General features: G+C 39.9%; 1 protein-coding gene across 1 annotated transcript in view; it reads right to left on the minus strand.

The window, feature by feature from the left end:
* Positions 1-3,379: 3,379 nt before the first annotated feature.
* Positions 3,380-24,994, minus strand: part of SCIN (scinderin) — a gene marked incomplete at both ends in the record, with an annotated part of 52,128 nt that continues 30,513 nt past the window's right edge. The window contains 12 exons of the mRNA XM_082304033.1: positions 3,380-3,513; positions 4,484-4,544; positions 5,863-5,940; positions 7,667-7,788; positions 8,264-8,441; positions 8,944-9,114; positions 11,562-11,652; positions 11,837-11,958; positions 13,156-13,371; positions 13,571-13,659; positions 15,457-15,589; positions 18,108-18,200. Of these exons, the coding sequence (XP_082160159.1) occupies positions 3,380-3,513; positions 4,484-4,544; positions 5,863-5,940; positions 7,667-7,788; positions 8,264-8,441; positions 8,944-9,114; positions 11,562-11,652; positions 11,837-11,958; positions 13,156-13,371; positions 13,571-13,659; positions 15,457-15,589; positions 18,108-18,200 (1,488 nt within the window). The remainder of the gene's footprint in view (positions 3,514-4,483; positions 4,545-5,862; positions 5,941-7,666; positions 7,789-8,263; positions 8,442-8,943; positions 9,115-11,561; positions 11,653-11,836; positions 11,959-13,155; positions 13,372-13,570; positions 13,660-15,456; positions 15,590-18,107; positions 18,201-24,994) is intronic.

Here is a 24,994-nt window from a genome sequence, read left to right on the forward strand (position 1 = left end):
AGCCTTTTTAGATCCAGTAAAAATGAAGACTACAAGAAGATCGCAAAGTTTATAACAAGAAGTGTTCCTGTAGCCTGTAGAGATGTCTGAGAGCACCTCCTGCTGTAGTCCAGTGAGCAACATATGTTCTGTAGGATTCCTTAGTTCTCCTGTGAGGGATAGTACCACAATCCCACTGTCTAACATCTTCATCATTTTGTTGTTGTTGCAGGTGAAGCCTATGTGAGTCTGAGTCTGAACGGGCAAGAGATCAAACTCTTCAATGGAATTTAGCTATATTTAACGTAATCATTGCAGCAGCTCTGATGCTATATAGCACTATGTGCTATGGTCAGAATGGATATTTAGAGCAGTGGTTCCAGAAACTGGCTCCTCTCCTGTGTACAATCTGTAGTTATATTCTAAGATTATCCTATTTTATGTAAACTACCAATACTATATAGTATTATGATGTCCTGTTGGCTCTAAGGATTCCTAACGTCTTTCTGTTGCAATGAAATTCTATGAAACAAAGATGAAAAATGATGCTGTATTTACAACCAACAGAACATATGAACGCTTGCCGCTTGGTAGCATAACGAAACTGCTAACTCAGGGTCTAATTTTGCCATTACAAATAGAGTGAACGTACTATTACTGTGTGATAATAATACAAGATATAGCTTATTCTTGACTGAACTTGACTCTACTGTATATATCTGCACAATTTTTTCTATTTATTCTGAAAAGAAGGCAGATAGGTTTGCTATGTGTATTCATAAAGTTATGTGCTTAAATATTTTCTTGAAAACAGCTTAATCTTTAATATTTCCAAGCACTTATAGTTCATCCTGTCTGTCCTCCCTCCCTCTCCCTCTTCTTCAGAGAGAGAAATACATCTTTGTGTGCGCTGCACATATATGTAGGAAAAATAAACTTCCTCGCCAGCAAGTAAACTCACGAACAATGTTACTAGCAGCTGTTGTGCTTAAAGCCCAGTTGAGGACACTGTTCCGTTATGAGCTCTCAATGCTCTTCTCAACATCAGTAATCAACGTGCCAGGACAATGTATTGTAAACCCAAATGCCCAGGCCAAGAGACCACAAAAGCTCCTCTGTCTTGTGCGACGGCACTGAAAAGAGGCTTTCACAGTGCTGCAGAGTATGCTGGCAGCCTGTGCCAGTTCACAGCCCTCGGTGTTCCAGAAGATGTTTATGTACAAGGAGGGCAAATCTTGTCTAATCCTTGGTTAAAAGCTACTATAACTGTTATTTTTAAAAAATGGGAAGTATCATATGTATGCGTCAAAGACAACCATCAGATAATTACAGGCTGCTCAGTGGCTGCATGAAGTGCAGTAGCTGAGGAACTGAAAAAATCTTTGTGCTCCTTCCAGCAGGAGAAGGATATCTCCTTACCTACTCTCACGCATCAAAAGCAAGACCTGTCCTTTAAAAACAAACATATACCTATTTCCTCCTGTTTTATAAAATAATATTATTGTTGATAGTAAATCATTTTTGCAAGCAGAAAGTTACAAAGCCAAAGAGTTTGATAACAACCATGGTAGTTTTTCTTAAAGATGAAATCACAAGGCAATAAGCACCCAGTTCTTTGATTTTCACTTAGGTTCGTAACATTAAAGTTGTCGGTAAGAGTGAACCCTCCATTGGGTAAAATGGCACCAAAGTAAAAACGAGTAACTTCTCACTGCATTGTCCGTCTAGAAAGGAAGGAACCTACTGGGGTTTTTAGGAAGTTTTGCAAGACATCAGTGGAAGCACTGAGCAACGCTATGTCAGAGAGAGGAAGATCAGCTCGGCATAGAGAATACTGTTTTTTGTAATTTTATTTTAAATGAAATTACATTCAGATACAGCCCAGTTATATTAGCAGAGATTTAAGCAAATGTTTAAAGCTAACAAACTCCTATAATTAATCTCTTAGCTTCATAATTCTTTTGTCATCGATATTGATTATGACCTCAGACTAAATTCACTCTTTTGCATTACCCAGATTCAAAATCACAATCATGTTAAAAAAAATACAAAAATGTCTAAAATTTCACTTTCCAACCTAACTTATAAAAATAATAAACCCGTTCAAATACCTTCATTAAAAAGCCACATTGATACAATTTACAGCTGTACAAATTGTTGTTTAAAACAAGCATTATAGGATAAGTGATCAAAGCAGTGCTAAAAATTTGAAGCAGAATTTTTTCCACTGTCCTTACATAGACTTTTCTGGCTAAATTACAAATAAAAACCACTTTGAAAATGTACTCTTAAATTCACCAGAATAAAAAAAGCCCGGAGAACTGTGTCTGAGAGAAAAAAAAAGCCATATTCTATGGTGTGTACTCACACTCCAAATTCCCAGGATGCGGAATGCTAACTGAAACAAGGGGTTTCCTTGCACTTGAGTACTTGATATTTGACTAAGACCTGCATAGAAAACGAGTAGAAATACATCCTGCACCTGACAAGGTGAGCAGTCTGCGTGCTGGAAAAGAACTGAGTACTGCTGAGTAAGGCAACTGAGACAAAGCATGGCTTAAGTGCAATCTGGTTAAGGCAGAGAAAGAATGTATTTTTGAAGCTGTTACTTCTTCTGCTTCCACTTAAAAGCACTAGTGCACTGGAATGTGTTTAAGAGCTTTGGTTAAAAAGACCTGGTGGAACTGGAGGTGGTTCACAGAGATAAATCTAAAGAAATTCATTACAATGAGCTAAGACAGTCCCTCAAAAAAGCCTTTGTCGACTTCATATTCTTAAAGCCATTCAGTCCGAAGGTCCAAATATATGTACTAACAAGACAAACAAACATGTCAAACATAGCTTTCTCAAAATACCCATCCCTTATTTGCCCCTGCAAGACACAGCTCCCACTCTGGATCAGGCATCATCTGAAATTTTATGTGAGTGAGTGTGGCAATATTTTGGCCTAGTAAGTAAATCATGTCCAGTCCTACTGTTGCAACAGATGTAGAATTAGTCCTTTATCAGGCCAAATTCTGCACAATATTATGCTGACCTTAATCTAAAGGAATTTCTGTGGCATTACTTTGAGGTTTTAAGTGAAGGCAGAATTTGGCCCATTTTAGCACATTAAAATCCACAGCTTCTGTTTGAAGAATCAATAGATTGTTAAACAAAGTATCGGTAGCACTTTCCCCATTTACTACCTGAAAAGCCCCACTCACTCCATTTGACCAGTTTACAGTTACCATTTATCTTCTCTAGTGCTAAGAATTTCTAGGTTATTCACAGAAATATATCAAAGCTCGGGAAAGCGTAACATGCATCACGTTGTTGCATAAGCTTATGCTTAAAAATACTAGAAAGTAGCTGGGCTCTGATCATTCTTTGGCTTGAAGCTGAAGCCTCCTTGGATAGATCAGTTCTTCCATTTGTGGGAGTCCCAAGCCAGGAACCAGCCTGTGAATGTCGGGGGTTCGTGCCCCTGCTTCACGATGACAATGGGGGTCCCCTTATCTCTGCCAGAAGGATCTGTTTCAATATAGCGTTTGGCTAAAAACAGAGAGGAAATAAAACATGTAATATATTAGTTCATTCCTTTGGTATAAAAAATACATTAAAAGCCCTAGTGAAAGAACCCAGGGCTACTATAATACAGTATTCAATTACATTATTTCAAAGGCAATGAAATGACCAGGTAATTGCTGATTTCTCCCAGCTGCCAGTGAAAGAATTTTCCAGGAGGTTAAAACAGAGGGATTGTTGCTCTGATCAGTTCGTTGCCATATAGCTGCGTTTTGGCTCTTGAGCAGGAGAAGGAATTTGCTAGTGCTGCGCAAATGCACAAGCTTCATTCCCATTTTTCCGATGTAAAAGCCGGTATAGTTTCCCTTGACATCGCAACGTGACATCAGTACATATCGGAAACACAGCTAGGTAACCCTAGCTGCTCCAGGGAAATACCTGCAAGCGTTTTTAGCATGACCTTTGTCAGAACGGCTCAGCCATGTGAAATCGCACCAGAGATGACATGTGATTTTTCAACAAGGTGCACTCTACATGAGTTGTCTTGATTTGTTCTGCAGTTGGAATTTCCTCCTCCAAATTTAACTCAGTGAAGCATGGCAGTGTAAGGACTTGAGGATTTGTTGGCATTCCTTTGACTATATACATTATTGTAGGGCGCAGCTCAGTAGGTATCTCCTTTTAAATTTTTTCTCTTTTCAGTGCAGTTTCTTTTCATGGAGCTCTCCTATATATTCTTTAAAAACCTCTGCAGCCTGGTAATGCTATCATGATTAATTTTACCCTTCATAAACTTACAGATAAGAAAGATACAATGAGTTTTAAAGCACATTTAAAGGAGAAAATAATCTTCTCCAGGACTCAAATCCTAATAAGCTCAGTAACCCTTTTAAACACTGTAAATGTAACTAGATTTTTTTCTGCCTCATCTTTTTCACTTCTTTAAGTAATATTGATGCTAATTCACTCAGAATTCTGCCAAATTGACTTGATTTACCAGATTTAACGGATTCCTGTCGCTCAGTTTCATTAGCATCCTTCCCAATCCAGACAAAAACCTGCAAACAAAGAAGAGAAAGGTATAGCTCCCATGTTGTTATAAGGATGTTGTGTACAGCAAGTAAAGTACAAAATAGTTGATTCCACTAGGAGGAAGAATATACACTATGAAAAGACTTGCAGAGATACACAGCTCTCCCAAACCACAACTGGTGATTTTTTTTTCCCCTTGCGAGAGACTGTAGTTCTGTCCTCTGAAATCCCACTGCTCTCTTGACACTGGAAGGCTGGACCTTTATGCACTTTGATGAAAGGAACTCTAATTACCTTTTCCATGGATATCTTTTACAATTTTCCAGAGAAATTGCTCTTTAGGTGCAGGTAAAAACACTGAACAGGAGCTGTCTCTGGTTTGAGCTCTGCGTGCGCATCAACACTTGTGCCCTGTGATCAGTGCTACCCAGGGTAACTGCTAGATAACCCACTGAATAACCCAACAACCAGAGCCTCGATCTGCAATCCCCACATTTTTTTTTCTTTCAAGGATCCTTTTGGAAACCAGCTACGTGTCCCGGATTTCTGTCCTTCTTACCTGAGTCAGTATGTCCCAACTACTTTCCATCCAGCTCTTCCCCCCCATCACTACTTCCCACATGGACCTTGGATGTTCCTTCTCATTTCCAAAAACCTCAGCCTTTTTTTCCTTAAGAGTTAGGCTGAAGAAGACAAATAAAGCATGGGATCTGTGGCCTCCCCCCCCTTTCCCTCCAAGGGAAGAGGAATGGTAGAGAGAATATACTGTGAGAAACAGATGTGCCCTCCACACCTGTAGTAAGTTTGCCTGTCATCCAAAAAGCTCTCAACATTTTCAGTTTTCAGTGAACCTGGGAAAATGATAGAGATGATTGTTTCTGTCACCCTCCACCCAGTTCTTCTGAAGAAATCTGTGTAAGGGTTTAGTGTTTGTCCCCTTCTCTAGTAAGACTTTTTGTAGGTGCTGCTGCTACATAGATTTTGTGGCTTCTGAATACCTTTTATGCAGTAACTTTCTTTTTTGAAATTAATACATTTTAGTGATAAAGTCAAGAACATTATTGAGAGCCTTTCAGAACTCTGCCAGAGCTCATATTCTTGCAGCCTCCATTGGTTTTAGTGGGAAGTGCCTGCCATGGTCTCCCATTATGCTTGGAAATTCAATTGTGTATGTTCACACTAGCACATCATATAGCTCAAAAAATATAGCTCCCTCTGGTATAAAGAAAACAAAACCTCTTGCATTCTCACAAAGATGATTTTTCCTCTCATCTTATGATCTAAGTGGTTAAGAATAAATTATCCTTGTTACCACAAAAAGCAGTGGTCAAGTACACGGCTTACCTGCTCCCAAGTATCCAGCAACATGACATCATCTTCAGCCAAATCATCCTGAGTGAATTCTCCTGGGACCTCCTCAATCTAAAAAGGATATTATGTTTTGGGGTTTTTTTTTGTTTTTTTTTAATGATTTATCAAGATATTCTGATTTTGCACAGACCAAAGATATTTTTAAAAGGATAAGTCCAGAAGCTGGAGTGCAATTCTTTTTGCTCCTTAAGGGTCAAGCCCTAAATTGATTTGATGAATGTGTCAAGGGTGTTTCACTGAAAGGAAACAAATCACATAATTGCATGTCCTATAAAACCAGCTCTCAGTTTGTCAGAATTGATAGGGTATCCTCAGGAGAGGCAGAGGTTTACACTGGAATTGTGACTATTGTCAAGTTGGGACCAAGGTCTGCCAGAAGAAGGGGACAGGGAAATTTCCATAGAGCATCTTGTACCAAGCAAACTAAATCAATCAGCTGTTATCAGCTGATATATTCATGCAGCTTACATTCATTAATAAGGAAAAGAAACTGCTTTGGTTTGCAGTGGGTGAGCTCAGTGATGAAATAATACACACCCAAGCAAGCTTTCCAGTCACTTGACAATGGGACATTACAGTTGACTAAGCCATCGAGGATTAGTCCCCAAAGGAAAGACAGACTGCTTGCTTCTTCCAAGGACGTGCAATTTAATGTTATTCTGTATGAGAAGGAGAGGTCATAATGTAACTAGTGGTTAGCCCTCTATTTTTAAAGGACTGTCACGGGTTTGGCTATGCTTGGTCATGTAGGAGTGCTAAGTGGATGGTAAGCAGATGATGCCAAAGGCATTCCTTTTTCCCCACCCTGTATTATGGTGGCCAGAAGGTCAGAGTGATCTGACCTCCCTCTTCTGGTGAGGCCTAACAATGGTGATTCGTTATTAGAGAAATGCTACAGGAAAGAGGGGATTTCACAGAATTTGGATGGAATTTAAAACAAAATCCAAACAAGTGAATAGCTTCCAGCAGACTATTATAGAGAGGCTGGTTCCTATTACTGTATTTCACAGGAGTGTTTTAGAAGCTTGTTAGAAGAATACACTTTACTACTCTCATAAGATTTTAAAGTCCTTATTAAAGGATCCCATTTGTTTTATCCCACTCCAAATGAATGGGCTGTGCCTTAAGGAGACAGCAGAGATGGTAGCCAGCTACGTCCCCTAGCTAAAAATTAGTGCACCCTTGCCAAACGGTGACACAGCGTTGCCCTCCCAGAATACGGTAAGTAATTAAGCCTGAATCACAGGCTTAATACCCAGCGCACATCTCTGGGTATTTCTGCTAAGGAAATAGGTCTTCCTACCTCCTTGAGCACAGGCCAATACCTTAGAGGCATAATAACATGTCTTAAATCTCTATGGAAAATTTCAGACTGCTAGGGACTTTTGGCAAGGGACATTTCTTTCCCTCACCATCACTATCAAACACTTAAGGGGCAAGGCACTGACGTGCACTTTCTCAGCAAAATGATAGCAGTCTGCCAATGCTCTGCAAGAACACAATTGCTTTTGACTGGGCAAACGCCTTTTTGCATCTGCAAGCCTCTAGTCCCAGGCTGGAGCAGGCTCTGTGTGCAAACGTCTGCGGTATTAATTCTTCTGTCTGTCCTTTGCATTTGAATTGATTTAAAGCACCAAACCTCAACTCTCTAGCTCTTGCCAAGCACAGGTAATTAAGCCAGATCCCCAAATTCATTTAATGTCTGATGATTCCCAAGGCAAAATGTACCAGAAAATATGTAATTAAACAGACAGGAAAGTATCCCTCATATACTCACAATAAATCTGCCAGTCTTATTAGAACAACCATACAGGCGAGGGGGATGATTTTCAGCCTTTGTCAAGAGTTGTGATGAAGTCTGGTATTTTTTTTTACCTCCCAGTGCTTTCCAGAATTCCTCTGAAATACACAATATATAATTTATTCAGTGGTGGATTTAACATTTGATGTTTTAGCTTGTTAGATACTGTTTCAAGAATCCCCAGTGTCTTCTGTCTCAAAGATGGGTGCATTTTCTTACAGTTCTTCTTGCAGTTTGTCAAAATAACAATACAGATATCACTTGCAGACCTAGAAAGAGAAATGCGCTATGGCTTTGTCCCCTCCTAGGCACTGAGGGTAAAGAAAGGACCACATTCCTCTGCCACTCCTGCTACTGTCCTACAGACTTCCAGGGCATCGCACTGCTTGTGCATCAGCCAGTTCTGGATAGATCTCTCCATGGTAAAATGTCAGGTTGGATTTTCAAAGGTACAGAGTGAGCATATGCTTCTGCCTACAAAATATATGATCGCAAAAACCCTTTAGGCTGTATTTCCATGCAGTGCTGTGTATTCTCAGCTGCCTATTAGCAACCATGTGGCCCCATACTAACCTGGTTCCTGGCCTTCATTAATCTTAGTAGTCTGGCATTTAAGAATGCTGGCAATGTATTGAGCTCCTTGTTCCTCTTCTTTGTTTGCTCCTTTTCCTACCCAGGTGTACCCAGAGTTGTTTGGCAGTTTGAGAACAAAGACATCATTAGAGTTTAGTGACGTTGCATCAACATCAACCTAGATCAAGAAAGAAATTGTTTTATTCTTCATATTTTCAAATAATGTGATCACTATTTTGCATGTTTATCTAAAACGCGCAGACAGATGTTAATCAGCTATGCTTTTTTCCTTCAATTTTTCCCTGGATTTATAATGATATAAATTAGAGAAGAAATTAACTTGAGACAGGGACCTGGCTTGAAGGGCAAAAGACAGGACTATTTGGCAGTAGGAAAGACTGTCTCATAAGGGTTGCTGATTTCTTGTCTATTCTTTGTCAGCTGACTGTTTACTACACATTTTCTTACAGCATCCTCTGAAAGATGTAAATTGGTTGCAGCCAGTTACGACATATTCTCTGTGATTTATTAGATGGGCTGGTCACATAGAGCAGTGGATTTGATTTGGAGTTCTGCCTTCCTACCAGATGTGACTACCCAACAAGATTAGTTGGAGAGGCTTGTGGCAGCTATACCATTTCCCATGGGGAATAGTTGGTTTACTTAGCAGGTGACCTGACCTCTGCAATCCTGGTAATGGCTGCCAGGTTTCTGCGGATTTGGAAGAGTCGCGTGGGAGGAGCAGGTTTCTGACCTTCCTTCTTGGATGTCCCATTCTTGTAGACAATAAGCGGTTTGTTTTTGAACAAGCTCAGTAAATGTGCAGGCTCTTTGCCTTGGCTGACTTGGACCTGTACATACGTAAAGAAATGCAATAAAAGAAACAAAAGGACACAAGTAGTTATTTTTGGTCTTTGTTGAATAGCATAGGGGATGGTAGCCAATAATGCTAAGTACGTTAGCAAGAATGAGAAGTGGCAAGCTGAGAAGATCTAAAAATATAGTTCCAGACACATTAAAGTTAGAGCATTTGTGCGATTTTTTTGTCAATCATGCTGACACAAAGACAAGATCCAAACTTCTAACATAACGTTTAGCTGATTAAAATGGCTGCTATCTACTGTAATAAGAAAATTACTCTTTTTCAAAAGAACTGTCATTGTACAGAGTTTTATAGAGTGACTTAATTCCCCTAAAAAACTATCTTGGAAGTTTAGGTGCCCTGTATTTAAGCTGAAGAGAATAGTTATTCATCCTGTTCATTATTTCTATGTGTATTTTACCTGCAAGAGGATGAAAAAGATGAGCATAAATCTATCTTCCAGAGGGTAACATGGATGACAAAAATGAACTTCCACCACAGACGCAAAAGATGTTATTGCAATCTCAGAAAAACATTGAGCTATGAAGAACTATTTTTAGGTTAATGTAGGATAAAAGTTATTTGTATACAACCATTTGTTCTTCCTTTATAACAGTACCAGCCGCCAAGGTGGAGAGCTGCAACTTTCACTGCCGGAAAGAAAGGGGATAAATGGGAACGAGGCATGCTGCGTAGCCAGCAGAGGAGAGCTCCAGCCCTTTAGCCCTGCCCGGCGAGGCTTGGGGCAGCCGGGGGCCGAGGAGGGGCGGCTGCAGCCGGGCAGGGCGCGGGGCGGGGGGGGTCCTGCTGGGCAGCCAGAGCAGGTGCTTTTACTTATCTCCCAGCTGGATAGGCTGGTACAGCTGCCTGATAAGGATACCCTAGGATGCGTATACTTGTAGGTGCCAAACTGCGGCAGGGTTTTACAAATGCCAAAAAAACCCCACCAAAAAACAGGAAAAAAAAAAAAAACCTGCTGAGGGAAACATATTCCTGCAAAACAAATAGGGGAACGATTTTTTAATAGTCATTTGTACTGTAGTGCCATCTAGTGACCACAAAATAGTACCTTTAAACCTTTGAAATACCGCTAACACAGACGTTAAGCCCAGGTAACACATTCTAGGTAGCCATGTACAGGCATACAAATGCACACATGCATATATGCATATGTGTGTACATATATATACACATACATATATATACACATATACGTATTCCTAAATTCACTGCAGGCTAAAAGTACTTTTAAGTATCATGTCTGTTGCAGTGAGATGGATCTCCTTCAGCTTTAATAAAAAGGCTTTTTAAGCACATTATTATTGCAGCTGTTAGTAGTAATGTTATTATTACTGCAGTATTAGTATTGGCCTTAGTTATGAGGCGGGACCATATTGTGCTGAACTCTGTCCAAATATAGAATATGTGTTAGGAATATTTCAAGGAGTAATTACCTAGACGTGTTCTAACCCTTCCTTAATATGATTTTAGTCATAAATCATAACTGACTAAAAGCTAAAAGTATGGTCTGCCATCTAAATTAACTGTACCTTGGTGGGTGGCAGAAGCCCTTTACTTTGGTAATTAAGAAATGGGAAGCACAGAATTATCTCCTACTGCCTAGAAAATCTCTGCCTGTCCTTGTCATCTTCCAGCTCTAGCCTTTCTGTGAAACGAGGAGACCTCTCACCTCTCCACCTACCCACCGCTCCTCACTAGTGATGAAATTCTAATCATGCTAGGACTAGCTCATCTCGTCACACCTTTTAGCTGCCAATGCCCTGCGCTGTGCCTTGTACACCCCATTTCTGCAAGTGAGGATGTGTGTCCTGCTTTCATGGACCTGCAAGCACTACAGGATGGGAAAACTCAAGTTATGTTCCTTACTATGGCAGGGACAAGCCAGGCCCTGCAGCACAGTTCCTGCAGGCTCTCCCCTTCTGGCTGTCATGTGGCTTTCACGTCTTCCAGCTTTGGCCCTCTAAAAGTCAGGCGTTTTGTTTGGGCTAAACATCACAGCTTCCTACATAATCAAAAGGAGACAGGGGACCTCACACAGGGCTATCGTCCTGGCAGACGCCTGCTTAAGAATGAGTTGCCCTGGGAGGATCTTATCCTTCGGTCTCCACTGACCACGTACAGAGTTTGTAAGGCTAGGCAGGACTAAAACCTGATTTTTAGGCAGTGAAAGTCGAAGCAAAGAAAAGGCAGGTTTAGGCTGTGTTATACTTGTGTTCTTTTGGACATCTACGTTCAGAAAGGATGATTCAAAGGGGAAATGTCCAGTGACTTTAAAAGGAGCCCATGGTGCTTGGCTTGATGCACACCATGAGCAGTTGATATTCCCAGTCTTCAGATGCTCCCTCCTCCTTTCAGTTCTCATTGACATTTGCATATATTGCATGCTCTGTTGAATTTTATCTAAAAGACACTAACCTGCACAGCCTGATCATTCAATGACCGATCCAGCTGAACAGTCAGAAATGCAGATGCAGTCAGTTCATCTTTTGTAGTATGGGCTCCTTGCCTGAGGAAGACAAGGAGAAAGACAATGCTTAAGTCCAGTTTCAGAATAATCCAGAGCTTATACTGCATGACAAATGCACAGTAAACAACCTTGTATTTACATGTGGTTCTACTCAAAAGGACATAAAGTCAACATAAAATAATATCCACATGCTGGAGGTCTGTGCAAAGCTGACCAAACGTACCACGTGTAGATGATCTGCCCTTTAGGGTAAGTGTAGAGGATAATGTAGCAGTCACCACCGTAGAACTGTCCATACGTCTCGGGTCCCACAGGAACTCTGCCACTGCTTTCCACACGCCAGATCTGGGGAAACAGAGAAATCACTGGAGAATGCTGAACTTCATCCTGAGACTCTTCAAGAAGCAATTTCTTGTGTCATCCCTTGAGTGACCTTTGTTCTGTTCCCAAGTGTTATGGAATAAAACCAGGAAGGATTCTTCATGAAGCAGATAGATACACCCTGCACCCACTGAATGAATGAATAATGACCATCAACAAGCCATTGCAGTACACTTTTCTTTGTCTTGATGCTTTAATGCCACGTGATCACCTCATAATGCTATGTTGAACTTATTTTCTTAACATCTTAAGATGATAATATGATATGAATGGCACAACATTATGATTCATCACGGAACTATCATATCATTTGGGAGAGGCACACTGTAGTCAGATAGATAACACACTGTTACGCAGATTTCTTCCTATTTGATTCACTACAGCCCAGTTCAGTTAACAACTCCTCTCCAAAAATACACTGCTAAAATTATATAGCAAAAAATGCTTCCGATCCCAGCTGCTTTGGCTCAAGCCTACAGACCATCCCAAGTATGAGGTTAGAAACCTAGAAAATATACCAATGGGACTGTAGGTATTTATGGTTTTCTTCCAGAATCCCAACATGCAGACCTGTATTCAACAGGCTATGTTGGTACAATGCCAAACCAGCCCTGTGTAGTCCAAAGATACTCCTGCAGTGGGATATGGATAGATCTAGAAAGACTGTACAGCTAGTCATCTTTTTCTCTCTAAATCCAGGCTACACAAGGGACATGCTAGGGACAAAGAAGGTTCCTCTAGAAAGCAGATTGGATACTTCCATAAAGACACGGAACAAATTTCTGACTCCAAGGGCAAGTTTTCCCATTCCAGATTTCAAGCTGATGTGAGATAGAAGTTTTTCTTTAGGATAAGGATCATATTTAAAGTATATCTTTAAGAAGTATCATGTAGAAGGGGAAATGTTTCTGCTGTTTGATTTCTATTGATGACTGGTACAACATCTTTCATAAGCACCAAAAAACCATGACCCAGCACACAGCTGACAAAGAGATTCACTTTCTACTTCAAAGTACCTTTTCTGATGGTAGAAATAACACTGCCACTGACGTAGTGTTGCTCTACACAACAGTGTAAATGGCAAAACATAGAGTAGCAGCTTATTGCGTAACAGAATAAGCCAGGTAGGTAGAATACAATTTAATACAACACAAACATTACCTCTACTTTCCCTGAACCGTCATCTACCATGTTATGCTGGGCAGCCATTTGTGGAGATTCATGTAACTTAGTAGCATCAAATTCAATCTGCTCAATTTTAGCCACTCTCTCTGTGACATATACTTTGCCAAGGCCATCACTTTGATCTTTATCCTTCCAGTCTTTGAAAAATTGTTTGAAAATTGGTGTTTCACCTCCTTCGGGAAGGACTTGAATCTGAAATGAAGTAAGACACATGAAATGGAAGGAAAACAAAACTGACACAGTTACTCAAACAGAAACTTTTCTGAATTATGTTAGTGAAACATTGCCCTTATGTCTTATAAGCCCCTAAAAATATTTTTTTGCTGATTTAAAAACAAAGTCTTTAACAGAGCTCATGTTCTCCTGGTATCATCTCATAAATAGATCGCACCTGTGTGTTGGCAGGATAATTCATCTGCTGTATGAATTGTTCAGCATTCTTCATGGCAGCTTTTCTCTCCTGTCGGTTAGCAGCTTTGCCTGGTTAAAACAGAAGGATAACAATACATGGGAAAGGGCAGTGAGCTCACAGATCCTGCAAAAACAAGATGTCCTTGAGCCAGGTTCTCTTCAACATTGCTCTTTCCTAAGTCTTGAACAAACACAAATGCTGGACATAGCATGAGCAATAAGATTCGCACAAAGTTGAATGGCCAAAACAGTACCTCAGCGGCTTTGAAAACAGTTAAAATAAAATAAAATTTAAAAAAAAAAAAAAAAGAAAAAAGGAGGCATTGTTTTTTGCTTAGTGTGTGTGTTTCTATCAAAAAATGCTGTTCATAATATCTGCTTGGTTCAAGGTACAAGAACACTGGCTCTTTTCTCTGAATCTTGCCTTGCTGGGCTGCTATGTGGTATATAAAGCTGCTGTCCAGAACTGCCTTCATTTCTTCAGGCAGTGCCACAGTCTGAGTAAAAGAAACTCCCACTTCGTCTGGCTGGGCTGTGCAATTTATCACCACCCTTCCCTGTCCACTGCTCCTTGTTCAGCCTTGCTCAGTGTTAGACATCCCTGAAAGTCTCTGTGGGATGATCCTGTGTATCAGGTCTGTGTCCCAGCTGGCTGTCAATGACTATACTCCAAAGACCGCTTAGTCTAATAAGATGCTCTGATAAGCTATTCATTGTATTCCATTTTGAATGAGACTATTAGCAAAGTAATTCACACTCCTCAGCTTAGCGGTCTGAAGCTTTCCAGCAGAGAGGATAACTGCAGCCTCCCAGTGCAAGGGTGAGACTCACAGACTAATGGGATTTTTCCACACATTATTGTTACCAACAGTAGCAAAGTAAGGATGCACAGAGGAGCACACGGGGCCACATTCAAAGGGCCTAAATTGTATTTTATTTATTTTATGCCTGATCCTATTGGCTTGGTTCTTCTAGGAGCTGTCAGGTATAGAGTGAAAACCAGGAATCAGGGGGTCAGGTAGACCTTAGGCCATCTGAGCACAATGCTCCCAAAGTGCTTTCTTTCAAAGGATGCTTCCCTACTTGCAAATGAAGTTTTCAAGCAAAATGCTTACAATGCTTCCTGGACTGACTTCAGCAGTTTGACAACTGCATCGATTAATTATTTGCTATTGCAAATGGTAAAAAGAAATGCAAATGCCACAGAATAATTAATACACTGCCTCAGACAAAAAAAGGGGAGATATAGTCAGTACTGGATACGATGGCAGCACCACAACAATCCAGCTACAAGGTGTCCAGACCTAATTCCCCTGCAATATTCTTCTGGGAAATGTTCAGTCAAAGCAATTGCAGACACTCCTACAAGCATTGATGATACCACAGTGAAATATTCACAAGAAAAAAAGAAGCATCAAAGTATTTGCAAGCTTATGCTTTTAGTTGATGCCTAGGACACTCACCCTTCAATTTCACACCTCTGTGGTGCAATGTATGGAAATATAATATCTACCCATTATCAAACCTTCAGTGTCCAGGTTTTGTCCCAGAAGATAGGGATTTGATGACAATATACAGAACTTGTAGAATTCTTTATGTTCGCTTTGTAATTGCCACTTAGATAAGCATTTAAGCACCCAAGCTTACAGATACCTGAAAATAAGCCAGGATCCTTAGGCAAGACTCGGTCTTGAGGCCCTTACCCAAGTGGGCAATCCTTGTCCACTGACTGCACCAAGGAAGAACTGTGTGCAGGGTACCATGTCCAGCCAGTATTAAATTCTTGCTATTGTCCCGAGGGTGTTGTGTCAGCTCCTTCGATATGTCTGTGTAGCTTCTGCATGTGCCACAGAAGTGATCTCTTACCTTTCCACACAAAGATCTTCTTTGCAGCACCATTGTCCAGAATGAAGCACTCCTCAGACAAAAGCATAGCCATGGAGAAGGGGTTTTCCTCTGCTACCACGGACACCTTCATGGATCCACTTTCATCTGACACCTAAGAAAGCAGTCATTTCACATTTAGATCAATTCTGGCTTTTATAAACAAATTAATTTCTGCTCCCAAAATTACTATAGAAATCAGTTGCCATTCCTATATAAACAGCTGTATGAAATTTGTGTGCTGCTGGGAAGTAAGGTCGGCTAATTATTATTTTTTTGTTTCATTTCATTTTACATCCAGTAGAGGGAGATGTAGTGTTAATTTTAGTGAGTTTGTTCGATCCCTGTCTCACAACTTCTTAAAATAAATCCGTTTCTCTTCCACTTTCAATTCAGCTCATTCAGTGAACACCTCACAGTTAAAAATCCGTATTTTCTCCAGCCCCTCCTATATGCTCAGCTGAACTGGTGGAGTCCCTAGGTGTCATCTTTTGCTACCAAGCAACCTGCACTGAAGCCACAGGTAGACATACATGCTGAACAAGAGCATTTGAAACTGTAACAAAGTAGTCCTACACTGATACTAACAAGTGAAATACCTACATTTATAACCTACAGTTCTTTAACTGGAAACTGTAATATAAGACTTGTTGCAGAATCTGCTTTGTAACCTCTACCACCACTCTAAGTTCACGTAGACCTTTAAAACCTTTTAAAATTCACTCCTGCATGGCTGAAAAGACCAGTTATTACTACTGAAAAGAAGTTATTGCTATTGTAATAACTTTTCTAGCAGTCTTTAATTACTTTCATAATTAAATATTAATTTTAAATACACCATTATATCTTATATTTTATATTATGGAAGCACAAGATGGAAATTACCACTGCATACAACAAATAAAAATCAACTATTATACCTACTGTGAGGGCTCACCATAGACCTGTCTCCTTACTTTGACACTCACCCTGTCAAAGTGTTGCAGCACATTTAAATTTAGCTAACAGAGCTCTGTTAGCAGGACCCATGTACTTAGAGGAATTTATTAAATATCCACTGAATTTCCTGAGAGTTCTTAGGATTTCAAAATTCACTGCAAGCACTTTTCTCTTCTCTAGTATTGTCTTACTACAATGGTCCTGATCGTACATGCAGGCCTTCTTATCTTCTTTTTTTTTTCTTTTATTTTGTCTGAAATGCTGCTATAAAGATAAATATGTGCCAGATTTTTTGGCAAGAATGGGATGATTAATGGGAACTGAACACAGCACATAGACAAGACGGACTAAAAATGGCCTTGTAACAATGATCACCTCATATAGGCTTCTGGTAAACCCCAGCCCCACACATATGGGTAGGGGAGGAATCACCTAACAGGCAGGGAGAGAGGTGGCTCCATCCTGCTGTGGTCTGTGGGATGCAGGAGCTGCAGTAGGAGCGACTCGGCCTCCCTCACACTTCACAGCAGCTTCGAAGCTACTGTAGATGTCACATACATGGGGATCCAGTAGCACTTAGTGCTGTCAGAGTGTTGCCACTTGTTGACCAAACCCTTCTTGTTAAGTGACTATGGGGAAGGGAAGAAAGTACATTGTATGCCAGCGAAAGATTCTTTTCTGTCACACAAGGCAACCTCATTGCATGAGCCAGAACACAAAGTGCTGAAGAGAAAGGTCCAGATCTCAATTCTAATGAGAGCTTGTAAAAAAAATACTCTTCTTGCAGTCTTCAGGAGAAAATAATCTTTTTTAGTGGGAGGGGGGAGGATTAAGCCGTTTCTAGATTTCATTAAAAACATCCCCCTTTTCCAAATACTTTCTCACTTCTTTTCTCCAGTGGGAGAATATGAAAGAAGGGGGAGCTGTGCAAAAAAAAAAAAAAAAGAGAGAAAATACAGGCCTGGAAATAGTTTGGGGTTTTTTTCAGAAAAAGAAAAAGAAATGGTTGTGTGGCCTTGTATATAGGTAAGATGCTGTATTCTTAGTTCGAAGAATAAAGTCCATCCCTCTTCTAGGAAAGAGCAGTATGCATAGCATGACATGAGGAAAAATGATAACTTTACTGAATGTAATCATAAAACTCCTACTGATTTAAATGGAGTAAATATTTAATCTGTTTTGTTTATAGGTAATTTTTCTGGCGGCAGCACTGTCCTAGTCAGTGTTAAGCCACTGCAGGTGAGGAAGGAGGAAAAGAGCATTGCAAAAGAAAGGAGTTTTGCATTCAAATTCCTTTGGATTTCATATATAAAACATAACATAACTGTCCATCTCTCAAACTCTGCTAAGAATAGCTAAATCGTATACGACTACTAAAACTCTCACTGTTAAAATCAAGAAGACAGGAAATATAGTTTGATTTAAGACCAGTTAATTCTTTGACCTGCACTGAGCAGTTCATAGGCCATGCTTAACTTGTTTCCTGAGTAAACAGGACTGTTATCCATTTTTTTCTCAAATTACCTGGGCTGTCTTGATTGACATCTTTTGAGAAACTTGTCCATTGGCTGCAAATCGACTAACACAACTGCAGTTCTGTAACTGAAGCCAGAACTCCATATATGAGGGATGAATGAATGCATGAACACTGTGGAGTACTGTACCTAAAATAAATAAATAAATAAATAACTTACCATATATAGTTTAGCACTTCTCCTGTTTGTAATATCGGCCAGCTCATCATCATCATCATCACACTCGGGAAGCGCTGGCTTGCTCCCTAAAACCTGTACAACAAGAGAATAACAAATTCAGTGCAGAGAGAGAGTAGGCGCTGTAGTATAAATACCTAAACACTGTAATGTGTTGGCCCAGTAATCAATTAATCAGGATCATCTTTACACATAATCCAACCTAAATCCAAACTCATGGGTGACTTGTTCATTAACATATGGATAATTTTAAATAACTGTTTCAGATCTCCAGCAGCTTTAGAACTACATACTGTCTTCCCTGCAGTCCAAATTGCTGGTTGTCTATAGACCAGGACAGGAAATGATATATAGAAAAAAGCTTCAGAGGATACACACACACACAAATACACAGAACAGAAAGGTTTATGTGATCCTACTCTCTGTGTGTGTTTATATGTCTGTCCTCCCCTTTTCCTCCCAGTAACTTCTAAACTGTCGGCAAGCACATCTTACAATTTTTTGAATGACGTTACTCTTAAAATGTTTAACAATACTAAAATTAAAGCAGATAAAGTGAAATATACGAGTTGAAATTATCTTCTAAAATATTTCAATTGACAATATAAAATATCAGATTATGAGCTCAAAAATCTTAAAAATTACAGATTCTTAATCCCATTTTAAGGGGGAAAAATTAGCTAAGGTCTTGAAAAAAAATCATGGGGTAAGAAAAACATTTTTTTGCTCTACCACCAGAATATCAATTTTGACACTGTGGTTGTTTTACATCATAGTAGTTTTACACCATGGGTAATGTTATAACAACTACCACTACAAGAAATTTACAGAGGTTCATGAAGAATATGTTACAGTCAGGTAGTCATTATTAGATCCTAGTTACCCTTTCTTAATGATCGTTCCTTAATGATTCATATATGACCAAATCCAAATGTTACAAACAGAATATTATGGATTTCTATGAAATTATGTCTCAGAGTGAAGGTAGTAGTAATTGATATGTCTGACTAACTAAATATTAACATGAAGTACACAGGCAGTGCCAGCCTTCCTATTGACACAGTACATTTGCATGTAACATGGAGTCACATGCAAAAACACTGTAAATATTTGATAACAGGGAAGCCTGACAAAGAATACAACTGCAAACAATTTGGAAAAACAAAATATAGCCTAAATATTTAATATAAGGAGTTTCCTGACCTGGTAAGGCCAGTAAAAGAGTTTAAAAAAAAAAAAAAAAAAAAAAAAAAAGCCTTGTTAAGTGTGATTGTTGCAGTTTAAGCTAAAATATTTCACTCGTGAATGTAATGCCCTGAGTGTTTAAGAAAGATGTTAACCAGTAGCTCTTCAGTAGCTGTCAGTCAGCATTTCCTGAATTTACGCTACATGGCTGCAGATTTACTAATGTATAGGTGAAGTAGGGCTACACGTTCATAGCAGAGTTCCACCATGCTGGTGAATGGCTAAGAACCGTGGGCGTATGTGGCATATCAGCACAAGGTTTCTGAAAATGTTTCCTAGATTTTCACACTAACCAGCAGCCTACAGACAAGCTGTAGAGCACCAAGAATAACGTTGTCTTTGTAATGCAAGGGTCAGACAATTGCCAAATAACAGGCATGCATCTTTTCCTGAACAGACACTGAATAGGTTTGAGGGCTTTGTAACATTTGACTTTCAGTAACAATTAAGAAAGTACAAGAGTCCTGTTAATAAAACTTCCAGAAGTCCATACTCACTAGTTCTCTGCTTAATTAGGTATTTCCAGCAAAAAAATACACCAAAAAATACAGAAAAATTGGGATTTCTGATACAGTTAAAGTCAGCATTTTCCCTTGCTGTGCATATGGAATACCCGTGGCACCATGATTATTTTGCAGATTTGTTGTAAGTTGCTTAAAGTGATATAAAAAAACCTGCTCTTAAAATTTTCTGCTTGCCCAGGGGTCTTTGAAAACTATGGGACTGCCACTGAATAATTTTAAACAAGGCTAAATAGTGCCTGTTGGTTTTTGTGAAAGCATCTTGACAGAAGCAGCCTCTCTATTCACAACACAGTCTAGGCGCTCTGCTCTGGTGGCAATTAAACCAAGCAGCCTTCATAATTTAAAAACTGGGCTTTAAAATTAGCCCCAGCACAGTTTAGATTGCTGGCCTGACCTGTTGGTGTCTTAAAACTGCATGTAGAAATGTTTTTCTGAACTAGGTAGAGAATTATTGTCAGACTCCCTAAGTCTTATCTTAGGATATCTCAGTTCATCAGTACTGGAACAGAGAAAGGGGTCAAAACCTCCTTTGCACAGGTGCAGTTACAGGTATGAGATGAGCTGCCCTGGAAAGGGCAGAGACGTTCCGGTTCTGGGGAAATCTGTTCACAGTTGACTAAACAGCAGCTTGCACAGTAGCTTCTCTGGCCAAAGCTAGCCCGGTGCTTAAACATAGGTGAGCAGAAAAGGAACATTACTCGTTCTTGTAATTCTTCTGCAGTTTCTCAGAGGAGCCCAAAAATAAATGGAGAAGGGTCTTGAGGGTGCTCCCTTCTCCTGCATTTGAAGTCACAGTTGCTTGTAGATCCTGGCATTTTGATGATCCTTGTTAAGAAGGGACAAGATGTGCTTCTCCTCCCACCAGATAAGAAAATCCAGGACTTGTGAGGAGGGCTGTGCAGCCAACACAGCTGTTAGAATAAGCCTTGAGCTGAATCACTAATGGGTATGTACACCTGTGTGTGTTGGTATCAAAACCAGAAGATGATGCAAGGTTAAATGACCTAAGGCATGTGAAGACACCAATTATGAAGAGATGCAGCCTGCACTATATATACTCAAAACATGAAGCGATACAGTATGGAATACATATAGTCAGTACACTTTTGTATTACTAGGAACAGCTTATGTCATTCCCAACATGCATTAATTTCAGCCAGTTTGCTTTATAGACTGGAGGATGAGACAGATCATGGAAGGAAAAATTCTGTGCTTAAACAGAAAGCAATTTATGCTGAAAAAAATGTTAAGTTCTGTCCCAAAGAAATGCCTCCCAGAGAAGTTATCTTTCCTCCTTCTAAGGCAAACTCCCATGCTATGGCTGAGTCCACACACAGCCACCCATATGCCTGGATGTTATGATAACCGATAATTTTATCAATAAGATTATGAAGTGTTTATTGAACAACAGCTAACTGCTGTGCTGGAATTGGGTTGTATCATTACCTAACCATATGGCTGGCTGAGTTGCAGCTCTCCAGGGCACCTCACCTTTATATAGATAATTCTCATGTGATATATCAAAAAGAAAACAAATCATGCCAGCTGAGACTATAGTCAAAGGCTCCCAAAGCTTTTCAGTAAGGTTTCCCAATAAAACAACTTAAGCCAACAGACAGTTTAAAGGACATTGAGTCTTCTGATTCTTATCTACATATACTCTTAGTTTCACACAAATCCTATGGTAGCTATATACACAGGACCTTGCTCATATAATTTTCCCTATACAGACAGTCAGGCTGCTCCACTGGGTCTTTATGTCTTACAACCCAGTGTATAGACAGCCCTAGGCTGGCTTTCCTGGCCTGCTCTGAGGTTTGAGACCCTGACCTGCAAACCTGCCAAGAATTCAGACCCACAAATCCATCCTACACACCTGAAAATAGCAATGCTTTCTTGGGGATGCAACAGCCTAGCCACACTTTTCCCCAGACATCCAACCATTTTGGCAACTTCAAACCATACCTCTCATAAATACACAGGTGCACACACAGGTTTTGAAAGCACTTTTAAAATCATTATTATCATTTACTCCAGTAGAAATAATCTAAAGAATAATTAGGGGCCCTGAAAGCATACCCATACCCCAGCTTCTTCATTCTTTGGACTTAGCATCTTTGCAGCTGCTGATTTCCAAACCACAGAGACTCTTCATATCACTTCACTTTATCTGCCGTTGACAGATTATGGTGTCAAACTAGCCCTCGCTCTCTGTTGCTCCACCACAGAATGATGCTTATCCTCTCCCCACCATTGCTTCCTGCGTGCATGTTTATCAGAGTCCTGGAGTAAAGCACGAGCAACTCTGACGTCAGCAAAGCTGCACACAGGCGTAGTGCCGCTATTCTGCAGTGACCGCTGGTGCGCACACTCTAACCTCACAGTATATGTGAGGTTGTTTAACCACTCAAGGCTTAATCTGCTTCACAGCTATTTCAGAGTAAGACATGCCCATAGCTGGGTGCAGCAGAGCCTACCTTGCTTTACATGGCTATAGCCTAATGCCAGCTTACCTCTCAATGAGAGCATCAGACTGCCGAGTCAGCGTTGTTTTAGCAAAAGTATCCATTAACTCCACACCTTTAGATCTTGTCTATGGGGAGTACAACAGGAAGTCAATCTGCATTCATTTTAAAAGTTTGGGGTTTTTAATTTCTGTTTAACCTTTGTGTTGACATTCTTAGGTTAGCACAAGAATATCATAGTGGAAACCAACAGAACATCAGTTCCTCTACATCAGCTGCCCAGGTTCACTCTTATCTTGTGGTAAATGCAATACGTAGCTTATCCTGCCTGCAAAACCATAATCCCCTTTCATATTCTCATGTGCACAAGCTCTTCTCTGTAAATATCTGCAGCCCCTCAGAGAAGTGCAAAATACAAAGCCAAAGCTTTTACTGACAAGTGAAATTCCACTCCGTTGTCCTTAAAAAAGAATAGAAGAAATCACAGGCAAAAGATTTCTAATCTGTAGGAATGTGACAAGGTAAATAATTTAAAATAAACTCATCAAAAGATGAAATTTAGCAAACATTGTCTTCATAACTGGAGAAGCCAGCTCCGCATCATAAAATAGCTGATATTGATTTAATGGGAGCAAGAAGTTTAAAGAGTTCAGTGAGGCTGAAAATCCAACTAGGAAAACAATATTTGAAGAACATGTCAGGTGAAGGTTAATTAAGAGAGAAAACCAGTTTTGTACAGTTTAACTTGTGTACATTAGCACTGTGTTTGTGTTTCTTCTTATTATACACAGTTTGGGTTAGGTTTCTGGGGCTGAAACTGAACTATTTGTTGTGGCTGTGATCCCAAGTGTCAGATCTCAAAAACACTCAAATTCCCCTCTTTATATGCTAAGAGCAATAGAAAGAAAAGCAAGACATTTACATAGCTTAAAGCTGTCTTGTGGGCTTGACATTTTATTACTTAATACTTTTGGAAAATAATCAGGATTAGTAGCTCATCATTTACTTTCTTGCACACTCTGACATAAGCAAGTATATACTGCTCCCGCAAACTCAAGGTACACATGCAGGCTGTGACAGAGAATAAATCCTCCATGCAGGACAATAGATCTGAACTATAGGCACAATATGAACTCATTGGTAGATAAAGGCTTAGGTTTTTAATAACCTTCAAAGCAGAGAAGAATATTACAAGGAATGTCTCTCTGAAATAAATACTGCCTCAAATATCTACTCCAGTAGCCAGTAAAAGGAAAAAATCCAGCAGAGAGAGGAAGAGATGAACATGATGCAGGCTAGTAACCACCTGGCTGACCCTGGGTACCAGCGCGGACATACACCCAGAGGATCATCAGGCAAAGGTGGCTTTAGGGCTTCGCTGCTAAAGTAACCGGCCACCATTTCATTTCTAATCATTTTAGCTTACTGATTCTCCTGCCAGAGCACAGCCACTGCAGAGGATATTCTGGTCCAGACAAAAATTACTTTTGACATTGGTCAGATTATGAGTAGCCAATATGCTTATTTCACTGATTATTGCAACTTGGAACTCTTTCTAACAATCTGAACGAACATACATAAGTCTTACCAAAAATTATACTCCCAACAGGAAAAAGAAAAATCCTTTCACTAAACTGCTCCCAGGTAGCTAGCAGGATTTCTGCCTGAAATTGCCTCTCACTAGCAATTCCAGCAACAACAGATGTCATTACACGCTCACCTTGAGCAGAAGACCTCCCACCTGCCTGATCAGAGACTGAAAATAAGATGGAAACAGCCATAATGTACTGAGAAGTGGACACAAGGATGTTTAATGCTAACAAACAGTTCTGGCACACTGTTGATTTTTTTTGCTGTTACCATGTAATTTATCAAAAGGATTTTCTGGCACTAAGGTCTAAACCTGATCTGTATGCATTCGGCTTGCTATAATATAGCAAAATGCATCAGTTGCTCATGGCACTTTTGATGCATAAATTATGGCCTACATTTTTAGCCAGCTTCTGTTGTCTCAGGAATTGCAAATGCAAATCATAATTTTATTCATAGCTCTAAGCTTAACTTCCTAAAAATAGGGCATTAGGATTTGGCAGTTTTTCACACAATATTTGCAACTTTGCGTATCTGTCTGGGATAATTTGAATATAAAGCCTTTACTGGTATGATAACGATATTCTAACGTTAATTTTCCGCTGTGTGAAACAGGCCACGGATAATATGTTCACAAAGAAAGTATCTAGATCAGTCCTCAGAGTACATATTCCATGTTTTTCAATAGTTTGCCTCCAAGGTAAAACAAGCTACCTTCTGTCCTGCTGGGACTGCGCAGCTGGCAGTATCTAAGCTAGCTATTTACACTGAGATCAGGTATGCATGAAACGAGTTGAGGAAACCCCCAGCCTATGTTATCTTCAAATGTCTGGCTTTTAGGATGCCTCCAAGATGAACAGTGATACCACACTGTAGAAACCGGGAGGGTGAATGGCAGTAACTGCAAACACAGCAGACATTTTGTAACCATTACTGCTGCTGAACATTGAGAATTGAGCTGTTCAGTGACCTGCCTACCTGCAGCGTGACTAAAAATACAATAAGTAATCAATCACCCCTACATCTTTTTTGCATTTATACTAAT

Source organism: Platalea leucorodia (assembly GCF_965183815.1).
Source record: "Platalea leucorodia genome assembly, chromosome: 1".
Taxonomy (NCBI): domain Eukaryota; kingdom Metazoa; phylum Chordata; class Aves; order Pelecaniformes; family Threskiornithidae; genus Platalea; species Platalea leucorodia.